General features: G+C 43.5%; 1 protein-coding gene across 5 annotated transcripts in view; it reads left to right on the forward strand.

Annotated features, from left to right (window-relative positions):
• The window catches only part of GRHL2 (grainyhead like transcription factor 2), a 161244-nt gene that overhangs the window by 97869 nt on the left and 45655 nt on the right, over positions 1-17720 (forward strand). For all 5 annotated transcript variants that reach the window (XM_032316956.1, XM_032316954.1, XM_032316955.1 and 2 more), the window contains exon 8: positions 1600-1694. In XM_032316956.1, the coding sequence (XP_032172847.1) occupies positions 1600-1694 (95 nt within the window). The remainder of the gene's footprint in view (positions 1-1599; positions 1695-17720) is intronic.

Consider the following 17720-nt stretch of genomic DNA (forward strand, 5'->3'; position numbering starts at 1 on the left):
GACAATGACCACTGTATACATCCTGGAAGTCAGTCAGAATATCTGGCTCCTGTCCTAGCTCAGCAAGAAAAGCATTCAAAAAGATTTTAGAAACAAAAAGACCTCCAAGGATCATTAGAATTGAGTCTTCCTCCGGCCCCCACTGTGGGGCTGGAGTGTGAAGGGCACAGAGACGTGTCCAGGCCTGATTATGAAGAACGTGAGAGGTCATGGTGTAAGTTTTAGTCTCATTAAAAAAATTACAAAAAGCACATCATCTGAGTTGCATTTTAGAAGAATAACGATGGGAGCTTTGAGAGAAACAACGTTTCTGATTACGTGACCACATTGTGAATGAACTGGACCTCAAAGGAAAGCAGATGGTCTGTGTACCATGATGCCAGCCAGGCAGGCCATGGCTGATGTTCATGCAGTACAGAATCGAGGTGGGCCAAAAGTCGGGGGGAAATCCAGATGGTAAGCATAAGCTAAAACACTCCAGATGTAGTGAGGATTAAAACTCTGAAATATCATATCCAGACCTTAATGCCAGGTAAGGCAGTGACAGTGGAGACCATAAAAAGTAAGGCAGTGTAGTCTGTACCAGAAAGCTGGAGACCACCGAAGGGTCCGTATCTACAGAGAGGGGGTAAGTAACTAGTGGCCAGTGGTTACCATGGAATTCTTTGCAGCTGGTGTTAGAACTAAGCAAGCACCAGCAATGTGATTAGATCTGAAGAAGTTCATAGCTAGAGTTCCCAGACAAAATATAAATAAAAATAAAAAATAAATTATATATAAAAATATAAATAAAAAATAAAAATTAAATTTGAATTACTGACAAACAACAGGTACCTTATGAGGATAAATATATCCCAAATCATGGCTAAATCTGGCCACTCTAACCATTTCACAACACAGTTGCTGAAAATAAAAGCTATGCACACCGGCAAATCAACCCAACTTATTTCCTAAGAATATATAGCAAACACATCGACAGCTGTTGTGTTTGTGGGAGAAGAGAGTGGGGATACAAATGAATACATAAGTATTACATAAACAAAGACACAAAAGAAGGGAGGCCTTTGAGTGGACACTTGGTGATAGTGAGCTGAGTGTGATGAACTCAGCTCTTATCTGCCTCAGTCTAAGAGGAAGTAATAACGGTTTGCCTACGCTCTCCGGGAATTTCTTCATGGTAGTCCTGCTGACACTGCCCGGCTGATAAACAGCTTATTCTGTTCTGCAGAGCAATCCCTGTGGAATACTCTGGCACTGGCAGCAAAATTAAGCCCTGGGAAAGTGAACAGGTGAGGGAGTTGGGTAGGTGGCATTAGATTCAGGAGGGGAAAAAATTAATAATTTCATAAACCTCGTAAAAAAAAATGAAACCAATAGATCTTCTTAGGAACATTGCTTCAGCTAGATTTCCTTCCTAATAGAGGGACATTCTTACAGGGTAACTATTAGTAAAAGAATGTCAGCAAGCACAAATCCTGAACTGTTGCCAAGAGTCGCTGCGAGAGTCGGCAGAGTCTCCCCATTGGCAAATGACAGTTCAGTCCATGTCACCGAGTCACCCTTACTTTCTTAAAGCCTTTTCCTTTTTTCATGTTACAGCTGATTACAAGGAGAGCTTTAATACGATTGGAAACATCGAAGAGATTGCGTATAATGCTGTTTCCTTCACCTGGGACGTGAACGAAGAGGCAAAGGTGAGTGGGAAAACAGTATTGATTCATTTCTCGTGCCTTTTGCATAAGGCCACCGTTCCCTGCAGATGTTTCTTTCACAAAAGTCTCTGTAAGTAGGGGAAGACCTGTTAACTCGAGCCAGCAGAAAAGAAACTGAGCCTCTTAGCTTTCTCTCAAAGTTACGCTCATTCAGTTTTGTGCAGTTAAATGGCCTTTCGGGGGTAAGGGAGAAACAGGAGTGTGTGTGTTTCGCTATGGCCTCCTGCAGGACGGGCCAAGCTGCATGTGCCTCCCAAATCCTCGAGCTCCCCATGCTTCATTTTAGCATGTGGGGTGGCAAGGCTGGGCCAGAAGACCTTTTTCAACTACACTGCAGGTTCCCCCAAACAGCCCTGACTGCTGCCTTCTCCAGAGGCAGGAAAGTGTTCAGAACTATGGTCTCCATGGGTAAGTGATTGGGCAGGCCTCTGGCCCCATGAGTCCCTCCAGGCATACCGTGGTTGACGGAGAGGCACAGAAAGGCCTCTGATCTGCACTCCCTGCAGTATAGCTACCACCATGACCTTGAACCAAGTCTTCCATGCTGACTGCTTTAGCTTTTCCCATTTTTCTCTGGTGCCAGTATGGTTAGAAAGGGTGGTGGTAAAATCTCTGGCTAGTTGTACGCTGAGGACAGATGTCCACTACCACACTGATTTGGGTAAAAAAAGTAAGACTTGCTGATACTCGGATTTGCTTTCCAGACACGTCTCTCTCTGATTTTATGAAAGCTACTGACTTTCTCTTTATACTCCGTCCTTTGTGTTCTTGAGCTTCTGACCTTTGATCTTTGTTTTTCACTTAAGAGAAGGTTCCAGAAGCTAAGCTTATTTTCTGCCTCAGTTATGTACCATGAAGGAGGGTGTTAGAAGACTCTGTCTTCAAACTAATGAAAAGGTCAATATAAACAGTTCCCTTCAATGCTTCATTGTCTGCCATCAGGGGTAAGGCTGGGTGAGAAAGGAAGCTGGATGGGAGTTTGTGGGCATGAGTTATGGAAGAAGAAGAATTGCGCAGTGTCTCATTTCACTCAGGTATGAAACAATGTGAGCAAAATTGGCTTTAGGCCCAAGAAAGGTGACCCAAATGGGTAAGCGGCAATAGAGTGCCAGAACAGCCTAGAGAATGTTCCAGTGGCTCAGTGCGTGCAAGGAAGGAAGCAGGCCTTGAAATGGGTAGGAGGTCAGGTCCCACACAGAACTGTAGGGGAAGTTGGTCTCTGCACTCCGCCTCCATTTACGGTTCCTTGTGCAAACCTTGTGCTCCCTTTTCATGCCCCCACTCTGTCAGAGGCTAGATGACTGGGCTAGATAACGAAAGGCTGTCTGGGCCATGGCACCATGGGGCGGGGGCTGGAGTCCTTAGTTAACCATCTGACCTCCCTGGGCTTCAGTTCCCTCCCACATACAAGTGCAACACTGATCGGTTGTCTTGGCTGCACCATGCGTTGTGCTGGGGTTACGATGGGTGAAGATCTGGTGCGTGGGGAGGAAGGACAGGGCATCCAGTAACCCTCCAGCCGCGTGAGGGGCCAGACACAGGCCCACCGCGCTGCGGGGAGCACAGGGTGGGCTCAGGTGGGCTCCTGTCGTTGGAAGTGTCTTGTCACTGTAAAGCAGGCCATAAAGGAGAGCTGCCGTCAGAGCCCCAGTTTGGATCATCAGGTTGTCTGTGACAATGAGTGCCTGGGAGTGAATGTGTCCGTGGAGGCCTTTCACAGAAAATGCCTCGCCAGAAGGGACAGCTGAAATGATGGAAGCCCATGGTGTGGTGAACCCGCAAGGTAGTCACACTGGGGTTGAACTGACCTTTCTTTTAAACCAGTTCAGACAATGGGGCGCCTGGGTGGCTCAGTGGGTTAAGCCTCTGTCTTCGGCTTGGGTCATGATCCCAGGGTCCTGGGATTGAGACCCACATCAGGCTCTCTGCTCAGCAGGGATCCTGCTTCCTCCCTCTCTCTCTGACTGCTTGTCTGCCTACTTTGTGATCTCTGTCTGTCAAATAAATAAGTAAAATCTTAAAACAAAGAAACAAACAAAAAACCCCAGTTCAGGCAATAGTGCTCATTTCCCACAGATAGAAGAAGCTCACTTGTCTTCTTTCCTTATGTGTAGTTGTGCCCATGTGTTGTTCCAGGCTGACAAGTTTAAGCCCACATAGACTTTGACAAACAGCAGTGGGGAATACTTTATATTGCTTATTGGGGCAAAATTTGTTTGTTTAATATATATTTTTAGCAACCGTTATTTGGTTGTTGCAGTTGTATGCAGTCTGGGTTTATCAGTAAGTAAGAAAAAAATAATAATTTCCCCCAGACTACTGGAAGGACTTTTTTAAAAAGAAAAACAAAACATTTAAAAGTCAAATTCACTTCATTAAGGAGGCAAGAATCTTTTTTTGTTCAACCTGTAGACCCTAAGGTATTTCTTTAAAATATTATTGATTCTGGGGTACCTCAGTAGCCCAGTTTGGTAAGTGACCGACTCTTGATTTCTGCTCAGGTCATGATCTCAGGGTTGTGAGATTGAGCCCCATGGCAGGCTTTATGCTTGGTGGGGCGTCTTCTTGAGATTCTTTTCATCTGCCCCTCCCCCTGCTAGCATGCATTTGCGCGTGCGCGTGCGCGCACACACACGCACACTCACTCTCTCTCTCAAAATGAGTGAATAATTTAAAAAAAATAACATAAAATATTATTGTTTTTAAAATAAGCAGATTGCGCGGCGCCTGGGTGGCTCAGTGGGTTAAGCCGCTGCCTTTGGCTCAGGTCATGATCTCAGGATCCTGGGATCGAGTCCTGCATTGGGCTCTCTGCTCAGCAGGGAGCCTGCTTCCTTCTCTCTCTCTCTGCCTGCCTCTCTGCCTACTTGTGATCTCTCTCTCTCTGTCAAATAAATAAATAAATAAATCATAAAAATAAATAAATAAAATAAGCAGATTGCAAAAACCAAAGTTGTGTGGTTATTGAGGAAACAGTTCAACAAAGCAAGAGGTAAAAGCTTCCCTCCCACAGAAGAGTTGTGATTTTTCATAACATGGACTTCTCAGGAGCTGTTATACTTCTCTTCAAGTTCCTATTTGTAACATCCACAGAGAACTCTTCTGTGGGCTTTGAGGCTGGGTCTCCATTCAGTGTCCCATGTTATTTTGGTTTACATGTCCAGAGGACACAAAGTTACGACCTACAGCTTTCATGTGGCCCAAAGAATGCGTGTGTGTGTGTGTATCATGCATTTATGTTTATATTTCAATTTTAAAATTTTTTGCCCAATAATCAGGGGATTAGGGTTTTTTATCTAGACTTTCAGATTCTTTTGGATAATGAAAGATGCTGGCATCCATGAGCCCAAGTGTTTGCAAGGCTACGGAGTGGCTCTTGTGAGGTAGTAGCTGTTCTTTTTAATACTTTTTTTTAGTCTTTCCCATTCTGGAGCTTTCCTTACCTGGGCCTCAAAGACATCTTAGTTTTTAATGCCTCAACCACACCCCCTTGAAAACTGAATGTGCAGTTTACATTTTCACTGGTTGTCAGAGTTGGGGAAAGTAGTGACCCAATGGAGGGTGATACGGTATGTCAGAGAGGAGTGGGCCAGGAGCCCCTCCAGCATTTCTGGTTCCTCGGGCCAGGCCTTTGGCAGCAGGCCAGAGTTGGCACTGTTGAGAGAGTTGCTGTGGCCTGTTGAATGCCCGCGGTGGAGGTAAATATTTTTTTCTTCTGCTCTTTCTTTTAAGATTTTATTTATTTTTTTGAGAGAGAGAGAGCATGAATGGAGAAAGGTCAGCAGGAGAAGCAGACTCCCTGTCGAGCAGGGAGCTGGATGCGGGACTCGATCCTGGGATTCCAGGATCATGACCTGAGCCGAAGGTAGTCGCTTAACCAACTGAGCCACCCAGGCAAAATGGTGGTGGTAAATCCTGATCTTTGAAGATGTTTAAAGGAAAACATCAGAAATCACTTGGGTACAAGTATAAATACATATCAACAAGTTGGATAACACCACTCCGTGGATAAAAATGAGATTTCTCTCACACAAGACCGGCTTTAATGACAGCAGTGTCAGAAGAAACACTAGAAATGTACTTTGAGTCACAGCAGCATCTGAGAAAACCATATGTTTTCCTATGGTAGTAGCTATGTTAAAGGATAGCTTTTATTTGGAGATTTAAGTTTTGGAACATTCATTTAAATAAAACAGTCTGGTATTTGGTAGTCTTACCACACATGTATAATTAAGACCTGATGATAAAGGTTTATGGCTTTTTCTAAGGCATGGTTCCTACTTCTTTCCTTTGTTGCCACCTTACATTTTATTTCTACTCTCCTTTAGCATGAATAGAAGAAAGGAAAGGTTGTGAAATTCTAATTGTTTAATTTATCTATGGGCAAAAGTTGGGCTAGGGAAGGTGTTAATACTGTTAGTTAAAATGAAGCCCGAGAATTAACTCCAGGTTCTCAGTCTCCATCGCAGCCTGGTTCTGGCAGAACGATCAGTGTTCTTATACTCAGAACCGGTTTTGCTGGTTGTGCCACAGTGTCCCTCTGCGCAGTGACACAAGCAGCAGAGATAGTCTTCAACCAGACATTGTTTTCCCCTCAGGGTCTGTGCAGTCTGGAAACTCATGTAACCTGAGCTGGTGTCCCTGGGTCCTGGGGAACGACTCAGTTGATACCTGGGTGGGTGAGGGTCTCTGTGTCCGCACTGTCACAGATTGGGAATGGATGGGGAAGGGAGGACAGGGTGATACAGAACTGCCCTGAAATGGAGTTCAGGCAGTCGGGGACCTGTCGTGGCCCTGGAAGAGTGGCTTTGGAACTTTCTCTTCCTGAGCTTCGGTTTCCTCGAGGGCAGGTAGCAGAAAGGGGAACAAGGAAGGGCTGACAGAGTATTAAGGTTCAGTCCATGTGATTCTAATGGGAAGATCACAGTGCTACATACATTCTTTCACGGGACTCCCGTTTACAAGGTCATTTCATTTCATTTTTTTTTCCCCTTAGCCAAACATTGGTATCTACAAAGTAGATTTGTTGCTCACTAATCCCCAGGATGAGGAATTCCCATGCAAGACCCTATTGAATTATGGAAGAGTGGTGAGCTCAGATTCCTGGCACAGAACACTGCCCTTCTCTGGGCGATGACATCACCCCCAGAGCAGGAGTGTACAAACCCTAATTACAGACTTCCCTTTCTCCCAGGTTTCTAAGGAGATTCTTGAAACCGGGCCCCTTATTTTTGTCCTGTGCCATTTTCTCTTTTCACCGTGATTTCAAGATTAAACCAAACTCGATGTGCCACAAAAGCCTCTCTCATGTGACCACAGACAATTACTTGAGCATTAAGATGCTACTTAGTGCTTTGAGGAACAAGTTTCCTTTTTGTGTCTTTCCTCTGGAACACAGTAGCAGCTCCCTCCTCCCCCATTTCTTTCTTTACCCTTCTTAGGGTTTGTAAACTAAGGTGAAGCAAGCTTCTTCCCATGAAGCCTCTTTTAATCCCTCTGCATCCAAGCCTTTGGAATGATCATGATCCAATAAAAATGTTCTTCCTCCCTTGGGATGGCCGGCAATGCTAAATAATCAAGCAGTCAGATGCACCCACTACTACCCTATCTCCCGTCTCTGATTTTTAAAAGAATCTATAATAATGTAATAATATAAAATTCTGTCTCTCCTGGGTTCCTCTTTGCTGCCTGTCACCTCTCTTCGCAAAAGCAGTGATTACCCTCCAGAGCGACGCCTGCCTACCCCATGCCTCCCTCCCCTCTCTACGCTGAGCTGCTTTTGGGCGATTGGCTAGTCTAGCCTTCTGCTCTGCTGTATCAGCAGTGAATGTCCTCCCTGCCTTTACGGGTTCAGGGAGGAACTCTTAGACAGGAGTTTGTTGCAGTTTTAGTAAAGGTCAAGGACACAGATAAGGCATATGTTTTTATCCATGTTAACAAAGTTGGTTGGGGGACAGGGTTGAGACTTGGTCTGGGTGGGTTGGGGAGCAGAGAGGCTATGAGACATCAGGGATCATTTTCCTCTTACCTCAAGTTCTGATTCCACTAAATACTGACTTTCTACATAGCAGGCATTGCAAGATTAGGCATGTGGACAAGGTGGACTTTTAAAAAAAAATATGTCCCTCAGAGTCTACAGTCCATGCTCTTAATCATCCCAAGAGAGAGAAATCTGCATTTTTTTTTTTTTTTAGACCAAAGCATACTATGATTTTCCTTCTCAAAGAAACTTACGGTGTACAGGTCCAGAAAAAAAGAAAACAAAGGATTAGCCCCGTCTCCCTGAGCAAAGTAGCTCAATCAAGTCACCCTGCTTTTGTCACTCTCTGTCTCTTTTCTTTACTGCTGACCAGTGAAGACGGTCTCACCGGTCCAGTACTTCTAGTACACAGGTTTTTCCCTGTCCTTGGTTGCCCTGGTGTACATTATTGATACCATACGTATTATTGATTAGAATGACTATGGCACTGAGGACTATTCAACTGTGTGTGGGTGGGTGTGTATTAACCTAACATTAATGATCTCATTTGCATAATTACTACCTCACTTTGTATTAATTAAAGATCAGTTCATGCTTTGTAAGGTACTACTCCATGTTCCTCACTACTCTGTAGCTCCTTTCTCCGGTGTCCTGAATTTCAGTTTCATACTCATTTACATTATTTTTGTATGCTTTTCTTTTACGCTTTATCTTTTGTTATGTGTTATGACCCTATCGTGAACCATGAAGATTATACTTTTCTTTTTTTCGCAATACCATGCAGGAAGCACAACATAAAAAAATTCAAAGCAAGAATGGTAATTATTATTAGAGAAAATAAAGGTTGCAGAAGGCACACATTGGCTATTAGCTTTATGTCTGCAATGTAAGAAACCCAGTAAGCGAAAGCCCACATTTCTGTAAACTCGTAGCAAATATTTACATGTAAGCAATATTCATTTTAGAGATAGATTCCTCTAACTTTGGGTCCCTTTGGATGCTTTAAATGAACTGGAATTACGGAAGGGATTTCCGTGTAACTTTTGAAACTGCGAGGAAATTCAAGGTAAGGGGATGCATGTTGATATTTGTTCTGGGCCCTAGTTCTCTTAATTTTCTTGCCTTTTATTTATTGCTTTTGTGTCTGATTTTGCTCTTCCCAAAGGGATATCACATGAGAACTGAGAGCCAGTCTGAGTGATGGAAATATGGATGTGCTGTGAGATGAGTCAGCTGATTGAGCCAGAAAATCCAAGTGGAGGTTGGGAGTTAAAAGCTACCTCCTGTATTTGTAAATCCATCCTTAAAGAAGAAAATGAAGTCCCTTTAAAGTCCCAGCATGGCCCTGCAGTTCCCCTGGACTTAAGGACATTTGATGTGGCCTGTGTCACACATTCCTTCATATTGTGAGACATAAATAGGGCTGTCGTGTAGGGTGACCTTGTCCATATGAAGCCCAGAGTTCTTCCTTTTCTCTCCGGATGGGTCAACCCTTTATTTTCTGTCTTCTCAGGCTACAACTAGTGGTCAGCAAGTGAAGCCTAGTTCTTTGTTCCATTGGCTGCTAATGGGTGGGGACAATAGGCTTTCTGTATTCATCATCTCAATTTTAGTAGCTTAAAGGACAGCCTGGTAGAAACACCAGTGCTTTGATCACAGCCTATGTGAAAGTAGCAAGTTGGAGAAAATGTAAGTGTTCTAACCATCTTGTACATTGCAAATTGTTCAGTCTCTTTTTGTGGAAAATAAGGTTATGCTAATTGAAAGATTGGCTTGAAATTCACCAGATCATAGGACTTCATTAAATGGTCCCAATTCTATTGTATCTCTCCCTCCTTCCTTCTCTTTCCCTTCTAATACTTTCATTTAGTGTAAAATATTTAATCCGTTTTTATTGGACCACTTCACGGCATTTAGAAAATTACAGTCTTAATAGTCTTGACAAATCTTGCTTTCCAGGGGGATGTTTCTGAGTCCAGGGGGACTTTGTTCTCTTTCTGCCAAATTCCAGTGCTGGACACCAATGAGAAGACAAGATATGTAAATACTGATTTTCAGGATGAAAAAAGAAACCAAAGGAGTGGGCAGAGAAGACCATACTCCTGATGTCCTATGGGTTCGTGACCTAGTTCGTGTCCCTAACCCCCTACCAGCAGTCTGGGAGCTCTCTTTCTGCTTATAAGACAGTCTGGGATGAAATCAGTTTGATAGATAGACTGATTAAGAAAAAGTTACATCCCAGTTTTTTGTCTAAGTAGGACCCAGTTTTAAGCAAGTCGTCTAATGGAAGATTAGAGAATATTATAAGGCATCTTTCGTGGTCTCGAAAGTAAAGCAAGGTTTGGGGGAGGCTCCTGGGAGGTATCTTGCAAGGTCAAGATACACACTGCGAAGCAGGGCAAATGGCCTTTTTATGTGTTTGCTGGGGCGTGGTGTGGGTGAAGGAAGTTTTAGAAGGGAAAGGTAAACATTTGCTGGAGTCTTTGGTATTGAACTTAAACAAAGCCATGCCTTTGTTCCAGTTTTATAAGGTAATGGATGGCAGGAGAAGCTATAAAGCTGGAGTTAATTCCCATATAGAAGGAATAATCTGGGGAAGGGATCTCACCGAAGATCGCAACAGCCTGATCTTTTGTTAGGATGTGGCGTATCCTTGGTTTCTGGACTGAATTCTGGTTAGGGCTCTGTAACTTCCATGCATGAACTGTTGTATTTGCTCAAGGAAGTAAGTTTCAGATTTGGACTTCATAGGCTGACTTTGTGTGTGTGTGTGTGTGTGTGTGCGCACACATGTGCACTGTAGTTAATGTTCAGTGGTTATTCTGCCAGCTGCTTTGTATGCATCATGCAGTATTCGTATTTTAAGTGGATATCATTTTTCATTTAAATAATGAAGAATTTGAAGCCCAGAGAGGTTAGCTAGCTTAACTACAGTTGCACAGCAAATGCAAGGCAGAGGCAGAACTCCCATCTTGACTGTCTAAAGCATGTGCTCTTTCAATACTGCCTTTTTGTATGGGAGGACCTCGCCGTAGTATATTCTGCATTATCTCTGACAAAGGGGCCGTCATTCCTTCGAAGCAGCTTGCCTGCTGCATGTCGTGTACTAGTCCAGGCAACGGACATTCGTGGTCCACTAAGCCAGGCACAGTGTCTGCTCTCAGAGAACATACTGGCCAGGTTGAGAAGTAAGACACAGCCTCAAATGTAAGACACAGCTGTAAGTAATGTAACATGAGGGGAGGAGTGACAAAGACTCTACTGAAAATAGAGTTAATGTGCCAGGAAAGTTCTGGAAAGGGAAGAAACTCTGTTTTTTATTTTAAGATGTTCCCAACTTCTTACTTTAAAAAGTCAAAAATGAAAAGTTGAAAAAATAATACACTTGATGCCATACACCCTTCACTGAGATTGACTCATTGTCAATAATCTGCCAGATTTCCTTTATCTTTTCTTTTACACACACATGCACACATGCACACGCACGCACACACACACACACACACACACACTCACTCTTCACTTCTAAATACTCCAGCACTTAGAGATCTCCTTTCCATAGGATCAAGGTAAACATGGGGGAGAATTTGGCTCATGAGCTGTGTCTTAAGGTCAGCTGTAATTCAAGCATGGAGAAGTTGGAAAGAAGAGCAGGCCAGGTGGCCAAACAGGAGGCCGGGAGATGCAGAGTGGGAAGCCCTGGAAGGGCAGGGGATTGTGGAGCACAGGAGAGAAGGTCAGAGTTGTTTGTAAAGAGGGGAGAATGAAAGTTATGAGAAAGGAGGAGATTGACATACAGAGAATTGGGCTGTTGGCAAGAGAGGGTCAAGGATGGGACTTTAGACTCATCCCATTGAGCGGCTATGGAAGAGGGACCAGGCAAGGAAGACATGGTCAGTAGGAAGAGTGCGGAGGAAGGAAGGGGTGGGGAGGTGGAGAGAGAAGGAAGAAGTGCCAGTGAAGTCAGTGCTGTAGGCAGTGGTTTCTGAGAGCCTGGTTCTCCGCATGCGTCATCTGGGGAAGGAGTTAGAAATGCAAATACTTGGCTCTTTCTTTCTTTACCTCAGACCTACTGAATGTGATAGGGCCCTATAACCCATATTTTAACAAGACCATATATAAAATATAATCCATATTCTAACAAATTTGAGAACCCCTCCTTATAAATTTGCTATAGAGAAGGCTGACCTTGAAGCAAGCAGTTTTAGTTAAAATAGTGAGGAACAAAAGTCACAGGTCAGTGACACGGCCTGTATACTGCCAATAATTTATATATATGCACCTGTGTACGAAATGCATGTTGAAAGACATGTGTTGTGTCATAAGATGAACAGACTGGAACAGCTCAGTGTTAGAGAAATCATTATTCCATATTCCCTAGCTCTTTTTTTTTTTTAATTTTTAAAATTTTTTTGAAGATTTTATTTATTTATTTGACAGGGAGAGAGAGCACACAAGTAGGCAGCGTAGGAGGCACTCTTTCCCGAGCAGGGAGCCCGACTTGGGGCTCGATCCCAGGACCCTGGATCATGACCTGAGCTGAAGGCAGCCGCTTAACTGACTGAGCCACTCAGAAGCCATGAGACATGCCCCTCGTGGCTCTTCTAAAAAAGAAAAAAACTCTCTTCAAAATGTATTTAGTAAAGTGAGACGCAGAACTGCATGTTTACTATGGTACCATTTGTATAAAAAAGAATAATGATAGGTATTACATAGCATGTTTCTAGAAGGATACACAAGAAATTGTGAAGGATCCTCAAGATCCTTGCTTGTTGGGGGCACCTGGGTGGCTCATTGGGTTAAGCCTCTGCCTTTGGCTCAGGTCACGATCTCAGGGTCCTGGGATGGAGTTCCGCATCGGGCTCTCTGCTCCGTGGGGAGCCTGTTTCCCACCCCCTCTCTCTGCCTTCCTCTCTGCTTACTTGTGATCTCTCTCTCTGTCAAATAAATAAATAAAATCTTAAAAAAAAAAAAAAGAATCCTTGGTTGTTGATTGTGGAGGGAGCTATGCAGGGTGGAGGGGCGTTTTTACAGTTTAATTCTTCTGTGCTATAGTATTACAAACTCATTACAAGTTTTGAGTATTAAACATGAACCAGAAAGGATCAAAATAGCAACAAATGATCAGCAAGTTGAGTGAGTGACTCAGTCTATGCTTCCATTCTTCTTGTGAGCCGGATCCCAGTATTTATGAAACAGCCCAACCCACTGTTGGGCAAGGTCCAAACTTGTCCTTTTCCTGAGGTGCTGTTTCACAAGCTATGTCCAGGTGACAGAGCAGAATGGCAGAGTCCTGTGATCTGAAGAGCAGTAAAGGTTCTGCCGGAGAGATTTCTCGCTTTCCCCCTCCCTGTCAGAGCCTATGACTCAGCCCTCTAAAAGTGTGGTGCAGAGATAGATATTCAAATCAGTTCACCTCAATTAAATATCTTTTTGCTCAAATTAATGCGAGTCATAACTAACCTGCCTTTGCCCCATTTGGCAATAGTATCACAGAGTGCCTTGGGAGAGAACCCAGAGAGGAAGGGGGTCTTACACTGCGGATCTGGGGACCCACAAAGAAGCAGCCTTGCAGGAGCAGTTGGGGAGACAAAATGGGTGGGGCCTTGTGGCTGTGCCTTGGGGGTGAGGAAGGGCCAGGGGTCGGAGGGTGGGAGCAGTTGGAAGAGCAGATACCAGTGAAGGTGGACGCCATGGTAATGACGATGAGCTCCCTTAGATTTTCGTAGCACTTTACATTTTAAAACATCATCTCTTAAAACATCATCTTAAAACATTTTAAAGTGTCACACTACCAAGGTGATGGTTGTTTTACCTGTTTAAAAATGAGTCCGAGGGGTGCCTGGGTGGCTCAGTGGGTTAAAGCCTCTGCCTTTGGCTCAGGTCATGATTCCAGGGTCCTGGGATTGAGCCCCACATGGAGCTCTCTGCTCAGCAGGGAGCCTGCTCCACCCCACCGCCCCCTGCCCCGCCTCTGCCTGCCTCTCTGCCTACTTGTGATCTCTGTCTGTCAAATAAATAAATAAAATCTTAAAAAAAAAAAAATTAGTCTGAAAGGTCAAATAATTAGTCCAAGGGCACACTGCTGGAATCTGCACCAACTACCTAATTTTGAGTTTCTAGGTTTTTGTTTGTTTTTGCTGTGCTTTCCTCTCACTTGGCTTCCAGTTTCAGAGAAAGTTCTGTCTTTTTTCGTACAGAACTTCACTTTTGAGTCCTCCTACTTGATCCTTGCTCCAGGGCTCTAAGTCCCACACTCCCCTTCGGCAGCCTCTTCCGTTCCCGCTCTCCTACCATGTGAACACCTCCTCCATCTTGAAAGAACACCTGGGTTTGCCCCTGCTTTCTGGTACCCTGTTCCTGGTCCTCTTAACTTCCTCTATCAGACTTCCCAGCTGAGATGCCTTCTGTCCGTCTTCAAGTCCTGTCTCCCTCAGCAATCTGGCTTCCTGCCTTTCTCTCCGTCAGGCTGGCCTCTCAGAGGGGTGTGGCTCCTCTTCACTTCTGAACCTGGTGGGCCTTTGCTCAGTGTCGCTCTTCTTGTCCTCTTTCTAACTTGGATGTTGGATACTCTAGCCGGAGTTCTATCCCGATAATGCCCCCTTGGCCTCCTCAGGTGTTCATTACTTGATTACAATGATGAATATCTTGGTTGGCCACTTCCCTCACCAACCCCTTCCTTCAGGCTCCTTCTTAACCTCCTCAACACAGATCCTCCTCTCCCATTAGGCTGGTCTCTTCACTCTTTTCAGAGTCAGCATCCATGTCTCTTCTAGCTCAAGACCCCTGCATCAAAACTTCTCGGGCTGACTTGCTGCTTTCTCAGTTTTTCATCAAGTCTCACAGCATGTATGGTCCGGGATTGTCAGTTTAGTGTCTAATGATACACATTCCACAGTAGCGAAAACCATTATGTCCCTCCTCTCCCTTGAGGATAGGGCCATACTGTACATCACTTCTGCCTCCCGGAGCTTCTGTAAATAGTATCCTCCACGGCACATACACATGGACATGCATAGATATATTCACACTGAATATACAGTTGGTGCTCAATTTACATGTGTTGATATACAAACAAATTTCAAGGATAAATCTGGTCAGAGCAGCCAACCCTGCTGTGTTGTTTTGACGACTTCAGCTACTCAAGGCAGTTCTGGCTCCTAAAAGATTTGCCTTATGAAGGTGAGAGCATGGATAAAGAGGGAACTGTGTATTTAGGAAGTTAATTCTCTCTTCATTCATTGGACAACTATTTGTTGAGTATCTATCATGGGACTGGCACTAGGAATAGAGTGACCTTGAGGCAGATAAGGACGTCCTCTTAGGAGCTCACAGCCTCATAGAGCAGACAGGTAATTAAGCACCAAACAGATAAACAATAAGATATATCCAAACACTGTGAAGTACTTTGAAGAAAATGGAGAAGAGCAGTGTGACAGAGTTTGCTTCTGGTCATGGGCTGAGGTGGGAAGAGGAGGAGGAAGACAACTCTAGATGGGGTGGTCAAAGCCAATATTTCTGAAAAGTTGGCATTGGACTAGGCATCTGAATGAGAAGAAGGAGCTGGCAATGTGTGCGGCAATCTGTGGGGACAGCGTTGGAGATAGCTGTCCCCACAGCTATCTCCAAATAGCCAAGACTCTCGCCTGGGAACAGGCTCGCCATGTTCTCGAAATGGAAAACGTTGAGGGCTAATAAAATACGGAAGACTATGATAGACGATGTGAGTAAACCCAATGTGTATATATGGATATACAGCTATATCCAGAGTATCTGTAGGAGAAAATAAAGGAATATATCGTCAGGTTTTAAATCATTGCCTAAAAGTGCTCTATAAATGGAGGTGTCAGTCAATCTAAGAGCTTCTTAGTTCCTCAGCAGAACGGCAAGCTCTCTGAGGGTAGGGAGTCTGTCTCATCATTCTTGTGTCCCACCATGTAGTGTAATGCCAGGCACAAACAGAAGATACTTGATAAATATTTGATAATTAATGCATGAAGGCTATGAATGAATTCCCAAGGCTGAGATTTCACATGTTCATATTGTCTACTTTTAGGCTGTCTTTGTGTCTCAATTTGACATTGCATCTGCACCAAAATACCGTCATATAAAATGGAATAAAAATGCTGGTATTTAAGAAAGCCATCCATATGGTCTTTAATAATTTTAAGAACCAAGAGGAAAACAGAGTGGGGAAATTGGCAAGAGCACACTTATATATTTATATATTGTTTGTGTTTTAGGCTGAAAATGCTGATTTCTGGGTGTAGGCTTATGTCACTGTAATTTGGAGGTTAATGCATGTGCAGTTTCTCGGAAAAGAGCTCTTTAGAGTCTCAAAATAAGGAAAAATGTAGCTTTCTTTGTCTTTAATCAGAAGGTACTTGAAAATGCAAAATACAGTTGTTTAAAGAGGAAAAAAATAAATGTTTTCCATCAAGTCAGGGACATTGTGATTTTTTTAAATCCCAAATCGTTTTGTATATCAAAGATAGACCCGTTTATGTTAAAGGCAAGCTCTGGGGAAAAATCTCAGGAGTTAATAATCAAGTTAAAGCCCACTGATCTGTATTTATTTTAATAAATCTTACTACATGCATAGTACACAACTGAGAGTTATTATAACCTGGACAAAGTCACTTGTCTTATGTAAGAACTACAAAATGGAAATTGCAGTTCATATGTAAAAAAAGATTTTATTAAGAAATATAAGTTGTCATGAGACTGCCTCTGTTTCTGGAAAGGTCTTGGTGTACTTAGAAACTATCTGAATCAATTTCTGAACCAATGACAAAATTTAAATACTATTTATTATCTGCCTAGATACACCTGATTTAATGAGTATTTTTCTAAGGAATAAATTATGTACTGTCAGAATTATAGGAAAATTAATAACAGATTTTGAAAACATTATATGAACGTATATAATTATTGGGTGACAGACCCAATTGTTCATGGCATTTATATGCTCTCTACATAATCAGGGCTCCTGCTGGAGTTAAGAATTTTCTGTGCTTGACATTTGGGTGAGCATTTGGTGGGGGAAAGCATACCTTTTCCCTAAGTTTCTATAACACACATTTGCAAACAGTGCTTTGTAGATAAACTTCCAAGAAATTGGCTTTCACATTTGCCTGCTGTGCTTGGAACTGGGACATGGTTGGGTTTACAAGATGAAACAAATAAATGCTTATCAGTTCTCAAGCCAAGGTTTAGTTAATGCCCTTCCATAGCTTCCCTACCCCTCTACCCCCGAACTGCAGTTAAAGTTCAACCATTTAGGTTTTGAGTGCAGCACAGCGAGACTCTGATTGATACCATCGGGCACTGAAACTCTGCTTCGCTCTTGGTTCAGGCAGCCAGGCCAGAGGAGAGCAGTGCCAACCGTTTTATAAAATCCCTGCCAGTTAGGATAATTCTGGAAACTGCCAACCTAATGTAGCAGCGAGGGAGGATTCTTATGTTGCTTACATTCTGTAGAATCAGGATGCCATGAGTCAGAGAGCCCACTGGACCTTCTACTAAGAATCTTCCTCTATTAAAAGACCCTGATTTAAGTGTGTCCAGGTAGGATCTAGCGTGTTGTAGCTCATTTGACCTCTAAAGATCCTTGCTACTGGGTGGCTGACTGTTCCAGCTCCTGCAAAGAAGAGTTAGCCCCATTTCTCGTAGTTCGTTACCAGTAGATCTGTCCTACTCAAGTGGCCCTTGTAAGTATATGCATTCCATCAGCCCAGCTCTCTTAGTTGTGATTGGAGCTGACAAAGGCCCCAGTTAATATTGCATCCTGCCTGTCTGAGTGTGGTCCACTGTGCGTGATGCATGGATAATTCACTGACCTGACTCTGAATCCTGATACCTTAGGAGATATGTCTGCACTGTTCTCCTCCAGGTTCTGTGGTGCTAGGCAGGCGCTTTGAGGGAGTGGGAAAAAAACAGTCTGCATGGATTACAGTCACTACAGGAAGATTTGTCTATGAAATACAGGGTCAAAGATATGGACAACTGCATAGCTCCCCGAAGTAATC

The sequence above is a fragment of the Mustela erminea genome, chromosome 16, assembly GCF_009829155.1.
Source record: "Mustela erminea isolate mMusErm1 chromosome 16, mMusErm1.Pri, whole genome shotgun sequence".
In the NCBI taxonomy this organism is placed as follows: Eukaryota; Metazoa; Chordata; class Mammalia; order Carnivora; family Mustelidae; genus Mustela; species Mustela erminea.